The following is an 8,708-nucleotide window of genomic DNA, read 5'->3' as shown; positions in this document are numbered from 1 at the left end:
TATTTTTAATTTTTAAAAATTAAAAATTTATTTATTGATTGGAATTAATGAATACACTTGTCACCAATTAATTAGAACATATAAGAAGGGTATGTAATACCCTCAAATTAATTGGGTATGGAAGGAATCACCTATATATATTATATATATCGGGAGCGGATAAGGGCGAGTATTACCTACCGCTAGGGGTGTTATCGGCTCGGTTTGGTTCGGTTTTTACATAATACCAACTAATCGGTTTGCTGTCTGCGCAACAACCGAACCGAACCGAACCGAACCAAAAGCGATTTGGTTCGGTCAGTTTTTTCGGTTTTTAAATCCTAACTAATAGGAAATTAATCTTAGTAAAATGATGTTCAAATCAATCAATAAACTGAAATAATATTACATTACATTCAAATTCAACACAATTTCAACTCATTTCAACAACTAAACATAAAACAAACACATTTGTTAAGTCTAAAATTTCCATTTCAATGTATTACTAAACCACTTCTGTGGTTCGGTTCAGTTCGGTTCGATTTCTGCCGAACCAACCGAAAACCGAACCGAACCGATCGGTTTACTTCGAAAAAACAAAAAAAAAACCGATTTTTTTTGTTTTTATTCAGTTGTTATAAATTTTGGTTCGATTTTGCGATAAATTTCGGTTTAGTTCGGTAACTTACACCCCCTACTTACAGCCGACCCTGTCCAAGATTCTGCTTTGCCAAAAGCCCAAAATCCGCCTCAATTGGATCGGAGCAGGATGAATATTCGCGGTCCCAATAGTATTGTCATTTCTATTAGAGACTAACATGAGAGTCACAAATATTAATTAAGAGACTAAATTAAATAAATTAAAATTTTAATATAACTTTAACAACCAATTTAATTATTAACTCGCACAAGATTTTAAAACTGAAATAACATGGCCCATCATTGCAAATTTGCAATCAAGTTAAAGCAGGGAAAAGAATGGGGGAGAAATGTTGATGTCAATGAATGTGTGTGAGTGAGTTGAGTAGTGTGTTCTGTTTGGGGACCACAGCTTATTTAATCATGAAGTATGAAGAAGAATTATATATGAAGCAGCTGAAACACAAACACAAACACAAAAACATAGAGTGGCAAAATTGTATATTCCTGCAAATCGGATCATGGAGAAAGCACATAGGCACCATATGTGTAAAAACTAAAAAGTGAGGACTGTGCCCTTTTTGTGGTCCTAGAACCTTGCCTTCGCTATTGGACAATCTAGACAAAGACGAAACCTTCACACCTTATTAGTATTCATTCACAATCATGGAAACTACAAAACGGAAATTTGTGCATAAAATAACATGGGACAAATTCCTAACACTAGTACCACAGCGTGTGCCTAATTCATTTAATTAATTTAATTAGTGGAGTTGAATAATTGATCCATTCATTTGTACTTACTACTACTACTACTATAATTTACATTAGTCATCCTAATTAATTAATTTGGAATTTCTTAACCACGTGCCATCAAATTAATAGGTTTATTTGTCTGAAGTTCGGTTCTTTCTGGACTCCATAAAACAATGTGCATGGTTGGACACAAGTTTCAAAGGATGGATTGAAGTCATGATAGCCTGCAAGATCCAAAAACATCATCACATGTAATCATGTGACTACTTACTATTATACTACAGTACAACGTTGAACTTAAACCTAGCTAGCATATAATAATAATAATAATAATAATAATAATAATAATAATAATAATAATAATATGAAGGAGTATATGATCCATGAGAGACATTCCTGGAAACACCGTTTTCCTTAAATTTTGCTGAAAACATATTCCTTTGACAAGCTATCATCATAAGTGCATGAATCGTGAATGTTCTTTACAAAATATTCATACACAGACCACTTTTGTTCTTTATATCTTTCTTAATATATATGTTGGTACACGAGATAGATTTGCTATTTAAATACTTAATATTTGGTTTTTGTTTGATTAGTTCTTTATTGCGAAATCAAAAGCATATAGAAATGAATTTGATGTATGACTCCAATAATGTAATGAGTTACATATATGTTTGGGACCCAGAGAATAAAGTACGGTGACTGATACACATGGTGTTTAGTTAACCAAAGACAGTGAAAAAATGTCATCTTTTTCCACTGAATCGGAACCCCATTTTGAAGGGAACAAAACAAGGCAAACCAAGAAGCAGACACTGCAGGTCCCTAGTGCATATCTGAAAAGGAATTCATCTTTCACATTAGTATAAGCGTTCTTTTTTTTTTTTGTGAAGAATACTTTAATTTGGAGCTAAAGTTTTACTATAGGAATGTTATCAGTACTTATTACTTTCTAGAGTGTTATTATAATATTTGTATATCTGAATGATAGTATCAATAAACACTCGTGATGCTTCAGTTGTTGATAACAATGTCGAATATGACTACAGTTTAATTTTCTATTTTATTATCTAATAATTTTTTATTTTTTAATTATTCTATTTTATTATGTTAAATTTTTTGTTTAAAAAAAATTAAGTGTAAAACTAAAATCAAACACACACAAAATTAGAATAAACCATTATTTTAGTTCCTAAAATATTTAGGTGTTTACAAACTAGTCCTGAATAAAAGACTAGAAAAGAGCTAAGCTTAGATCCAAATATGCGTCACTTCGAGAGACAGATTCAAAAATTTTATGGGGTTAATAATATATATAATATTAAAAAATTATGTAAAATATTATATAATATAAAATATATTATAAAAATATATCAATAGAAAATATATTTTAAAGTACAAAAAATATATATGTATCTTCTATTAGTGAAGTGATCGATTTTTCGTATCATAAAATTCATTAATAATAAAATTTGTGACAAATTTTTTAGTAATTTTTTTTCAATATAATTAAAAGTCAATTAGCAAAAAATTTATCTTTCATTTTGTTTCTAATTTATTCTTCACAATATTTATAGCTGAAAAAATCTCTTAGTTGTAATAGTTGAAACAAAGAGAATTAATACTAAATGAATAAAAAAAATACTCACAAAAAAAATTTTACTTTATGAAATTTAAAAAATTTTATTTAATTAAAAATATTAATAATAATATCTTTTTAAATTTTTTAATATTATTATTTATTTTTTAAATATTAAAATTTATTAATATTTAAATTATATTAAACTTTTATTTATATTAAACTAAATACTAAATAAATTTTTTAAAAAATTAAATCATATTTAATAATTTATTATTATTAATTTTTTAAAAAAAAAATTAGGGCCGAGACCTCCAGTCGCCAGTATGTCCGTTTCTGGTCACTTCGACAGAAGATGCATGATGGAGTAATTTTAGACAGCAATGATCCAATGTATACCCTAGTGGGATATACTTACAATAGGTTCCGATGTTCAATTCAGTGATATTTAAGAGGTATAAGGATTGGAATTAGATCGGAAACGTTACGTATGTATCAAATCATTTATTTATAATATTCAATACCAATACGATTCAGAGATCAAGGTGTTCTTTGTATGGACTCAAAAAAGTTAGCTGTTATACCGAGTTCAGCTTCAGAACTTATCTATAACCAAAAAAAAAAAAGTCAAAATATTTTTTATGATGATTTTTATTTAAAAAGTATGATCTATTTATTTAGCTATATTTTAAATAAAAATAACACTTTTATAATATATAAAAATTAAGTCTTATAATTTATTATTTAATAATAAAAAATAAAGTATTTTCACGTGATGACAATTATAAAATCTTCGTTAGAATAGTAAAAAAAAAACCCTATGTGCTTGGTCATTTATCACGCTTAGAAAAATTACTTTTAATTTTATTTAATTTTTAATGACAACAAAAATAACTATGTACTGAAAATGATAAATTAATCGTTTTATACTTTGTTGCTAAAAGATTTTAGTAATAATTATATAATTACTGGTAAGTCTTTTTTAATGACCATAAAAAATATAAAATTATAATTATAACATAATAATAATAATAATAACAAATATATAATTGTCGTAAAATATAAATTAAATAAGACATATAGTAGTTATTATATTATTACTACTAAAAATTTATTACTAAATTTTTATTGTAGTGTATTCTCTTTTCTTAATTTTTAAATAAACAATTTTGAATTTTTTTTGTATTTTTAGTATTTTAAAAAATAATTTATTATTTTCAATCATTACTCATCTAATAATAATATCATTTTGCACCTGAAATGTATCTTTTTATCTATAAAGTACATATACTTTGTTGAGTTGATGTGTTCATATATTGAACACATTTTGGACATGATACTTATTCGACATTCATCCGACAAACATATTTTTTGTATTTAATTCTGTCTTAATAAAAAATAAAAAATATTTTTATAAACATGCTTAGACATAAACACCATCACATATCAACATATTCAATCTTATTTTATATATATATATAAACCTCCATTGTATGCTTAAACCATTGGCTCCGTATACTTTTCCATATATATATATATATATATATATATGTATTCTTACAATGAGTTTAGAAATAGTCTATATTATTATTTATTAAAACAAAAAATTATTTTAAATACGTTATATAATTAAAAAATATTATTACAATTTATCTAAAATATATATTGCCTCTGTATCTTATAAAAATTTAAAATTTATATATTCATATATTTTGTGTTATGTTATATCTTATATGCATGTCAAGATTTGTATATTAAAATATTTTATTAAGCGGGATGAGTAAGGTGGAAAGTGAAAGCCCTAAATCCTAATTATCAAATTTTGTTTCTTAATTCATTAATTTAATAGTTTTTTTTTTTAGCTTTTACACTCTACTTGTACCCAGCAAATAGATTATGTACTAGCATTAATGTAACACAGAATTTTAGCTAGTTGCGTTCGAAATTAACATAGCTATTAAAAGATACACACAAGAAAAAAGGCCTTGACTTTCTCCAAAGAGCAAAGGAGAGAAGGTGATAGGTGGAAACAAGATGTCCTTGTTTCCAACCATGTTTGATGTAGTGGGAACAGGAAAATAGAAGGCTCACAAAGCAAAACAAAAAAGAAAGAAAAAATATCATTCACGGGGCCAATTTAGAAAAAGAATGATAGCAGGTTGTATGTTATAATGAAGTTCATAGTCATGGACCCTGTTAACAATTGCCACGTCTTCAACCGACAACTTTTTTTTAATTACGTCATCCATTTTTGCTGCTTTCTTTCCCTTTCCTCCCAACAACACCAATAATATAGGCCATAAATATATTATACAAGATAGATATTTTCAAACTAATTCATAAAGTAGGGCAGGGATACATGCACAAGATGAAAATCATTTCTGTTTCCTTAACAAATGTTTCTAATGTAGTTTTCAAGACTCTAGAGTCATCTCATCCAAGTGTGTGATTCACCTTGAAAAGGATTTGGATAAGACCTATTTATTTTTATTTGAGTATAAGGTATACATAATAATTAATTTGATAATTTATTTTTAATATATAAATAGCACTTTTGATTCATTTCAATGTATGTGAATCTAGATATTTTGTTAAGGAAACAGAAAGGATGGAGTGTGTTGAAAGTTATGTGTATTTATTATTTTAAGTTGTTTTAACTCTTATAATACTTATCAAAATCTGAGGTTGCAAAATGTTTTTTACACCCATTAAATATTGTCACAAAGCATGCAAGTTAGTTAAGATTTCTGGTGCTACTCGGTTATGAACTTATATGATACAGGGAAAGCAAAAACCAAACTTCATTTGTCCATAGAAATGGACATCATATAGGAAAGTCAAGAACAGATGAAAAAAGTTACAACTAGTAAAGCATGCCATTCACATTTGATGCAACACAAGATTAGCTTAAGGAGATGGAGGCCAATACATTCCAGCATCTTCTATCCCTTCATAAAACCTGAAATGAAGCTCATCTAACAACCTTTCATCTTCATCATTCCACATCCCTTCATAACTATCACTATCATCATCCACATAGTATTCGCCCTCGCCACCAGCCACAAAATCCCATGCCAAATACTCGGAAGAATCCGAAATATCTGAGAAGTCTTCCCATCCATCGCTATCGTGGGTGTCGAGAACAAGCGGCCCCAAGACCTGCAGCTTTGGAAATTTCTGCTTCAAGAACAAGTTATCGAGTGTGACGCCCCAACACCCCCTCTGATCCAAGAACTCGAGCTTAGGGCAGTTTGAGAGGATTTGAAGAACACCCGAGGTGCTGATTAGGTGGTAAGCCATTTCGAGATGCTTCAGCTTCGGCATCGTGGAGGCAATTGCATTTGCCTCATCATCTTTTAAGGGCTTCCCAGCTGTGTCCAATGGGTGCATGTTCCGGCACAATCCTTCTAGTAGTTTGCAGTTCTTGCCGATCATCTCTAGCCCGTGCGCACCCATTTTGAGACAGTAGCTCACATCCAAGAATGAAATCATGGAAAGCCTTCCAGCAATCTGTTCCACAATGGAATCACTCATACTGCTCCGCGGCAGTCGCAAAGTCTGGAGGGAGCAGGCACTTGTATAATGATAAAAGAACAACTGTATAAGTAACAAGGAATAATAACAAAAAACAATGTGTTTAAATTTTTTACTCTGATTGATGTAAAAAGTTTTACCATGTCAACCAAAAGAAGTTCAAGAAAGTGCCAGATTATGATATGTAAGTATCTATTATCATTACAACTTTCTATTGATTGAAAGTGTAAAATTTTCTAACACTCGGTGCATAGAAATTGTTATCAGAAGGAATTTTAATAACAAGAGAAGAATATTCAAAATGAGCAGAGGACAAACAAAACATCCTCATTACCAGAAACAAAAACCAACAATGTAGCCTAGGAGACACACAACAAGGACTAATTAATTGAATTTTAATGTCATCAGGCAGCCTAGTAGCATTGCAGTGAGAATGTGTAAAATTGAAGTCCTACATTTAGGATTTTAGCAATTAGCATCATAATATTAACAATCACTAAAGCATATATCCACATAATAATTGCAGTAACTTAAGCAATGGCCTAGCCTTAATTGAAACTGTTAAATCCATGCTTACTTTTCAGCAATGACAGTGAAGATCCTCTCATTTTGGAGACCAGAAACACACAGTTTTCGGAGCGATCCGCAGCTTCTTTCGACTAGCATTTCGAGCATCCGGTCGAGCTGCTCCGGCTGGCACCGGCTGCTCCATTCTTTGATGTCTATCTCTTGCCAGCAGTAAGGTCCAGCTACTGCTCTAGCCCATGATTTGCATACAATTGGGATCACAGTCACCCTCTCTTGCAGAGAGAGGTTGGTGAAGATTACACCTAATGCATCAGGAATCAACTCATCCCAATTTCGAAAATCAGAAGTTTCTTCCATCCAATCTACAAAACAAAGATGAAGAATCTGTATTTTGAAGTCTGTGATTGAGGTACAAGAACTAAATATGCAACTGAATACTGAAAGCAAGATTAACAAATGCAACTTCTCATAGCAAAAACCATGAATCACATTAAAAATCTTACCACAAGCATAAGAATAAACAGTTGAAAATTGAAATTGAAACTAGACATGCTTCATTTCAAAACTGGTAAGGAAAGATTCATCTGAGAAGAATCAATGGGCACTAGAATAGCAAGATACTACTATACTATACTTGGGAAATTGAATTTTTGCAAGAAAAATTTCGGCTTTACAAGACATTGCTCATCTCACAGAAAAGGGAACCACCAAACTGAAGTTGGGAGATTAGAAATTCAAGAAACATTATTTCTTGATAACAGAAACAGAGAAGGTAGAGATCATGTGGGACAATGCCAACAACCCCAAAGAGGTCCATGCCATTTCCCAAAGCAGAGAGAACAATCCCAAACTTTTTCCTTTTAAAAAAAATCACTTGTAGGCAAAGAAGAGGGACAAAAAAAAAATCAAGTTTTTAGTTCCAGAGAGCAAATCTGAGCAATTAAAAATTTTCCAGATTGAAAAATCCTATCCCCCCCCCCCCCTCCTCCCCTTCCCTTTTTTCTCTTCTGGGTAGTCATCAATTTCCTCTGTAAATAAACAAAAGGGATATACCAAAAATAAAAATATATAAAAAAAAGAATATATATATATATATAGAGAGAGAGAGAGAGAGAGAGAGAGAAATAAAATGACTCACATGCAAGAAAAAGAAGTGAGATTTTCCCAGTGGAAAGTGTTGGGTTCTAGGAGCTGAATTATGGAAACAGTGACCGGTTGATCCGCCACATGCACCGGGGAAGAGAGAGAGAGAGAAGAAGAGAGAAAGAGATAAGACTAAAAAAGGTTCAGCTAGTTAGGTAGGTAGCCTCTGAGGTTGAAGGAAGAATCAGCAGCAAGTAGAAATAGTAGACACGGTCACAAATGAAAGGCGTACGTGTATGTAGGCTAAGGCTACAGAAAGAAAGAGAAAGAAAGAAAGAAAAAGGGAAAGAGGTTGAAGAAGCTTAGCAAACACAAAAGTGAAGAAGGAAAGAAAAATGGTAGCAGGAGGATGAAATAGAAATGTGGAAGGGGGTGAGGGGGTGGGGTTGTGGTGTTTTACTGCAATACTCAAACTGTCAAATTTGTATCTGTCATCAAGAGAAAGATAGAAAATTGAAAGAGAGAGAGAGAACATTAATTTGTTACTTTTAGGGTGCGTTTGTTCACACCGGAAATTACATCTCCAGATTGTATTAGATAGTCAGAA

The 8,708-nt window shown here is 30.8% G+C and overlaps 1 protein-coding gene across 2 annotated transcripts; it reads right to left on the bottom strand.

The window, feature by feature from the left end:
- Nucleotides 1-5,737: 5,737 nt before the first annotated feature.
- LOC130943332 (F-box protein FBW2) lies at nucleotides 5,738-8,598 on the bottom strand. Of its 2 annotated transcripts, none has more exons than XM_057871173.1 (3): nucleotides 8,157-8,598; nucleotides 7,068-7,380; nucleotides 5,738-6,530 (listed from the first exon to the last, which is right to left on the bottom strand). In XM_057871173.1, exons 2-3 carry the CDS (start codon nucleotides 7,373-7,375, stop codon nucleotides 5,864-5,866), a joined length of 975 nt encoding a protein of 324 aa, XP_057727156.1. In that variant the 5' UTR covers nucleotides 7,376-7,380; nucleotides 8,157-8,598; the 3' UTR covers nucleotides 5,738-5,863. The 2 variants fall into 2 exon arrangements, with proteins under 2 accessions (XP_057727156.1, XP_057727157.1); XM_057871174.1 differs by lacking the exon at nucleotides 8,157-8,598 and adding an exon at nucleotides 7,522-7,982.
- Nucleotides 8,599-8,708: the final 110 nt, after the last annotated feature.

The sequence above is a fragment of the Arachis stenosperma genome, chromosome 8 (assembly GCF_014773155.1).
Source record: "Arachis stenosperma cultivar V10309 chromosome 8, arast.V10309.gnm1.PFL2, whole genome shotgun sequence".
NCBI lineage: Eukaryota > Viridiplantae > Streptophyta > Magnoliopsida > Fabales > Fabaceae > Arachis > Arachis stenosperma.
Note: the sequence above shows the minus strand (reverse complement) of the source record. Positions and strands in the feature narration are given on the sequence as shown.

Coding starts and splice junctions, on each gene's coding strand:
- LOC130943332 (XM_057871173.1), bottom strand. CDS start 7,375: ATGGAAGAAACTTCTGATTTTCGAAATTGGGATGAGTTGATTCCTGAT. Junction 6,531..7,067: donor TTCACTGTCATTGCTGAAAA/GTAAGCATGGAT, acceptor TCATTATACAAG/TGCCTGCTCCCTCCAGACTT.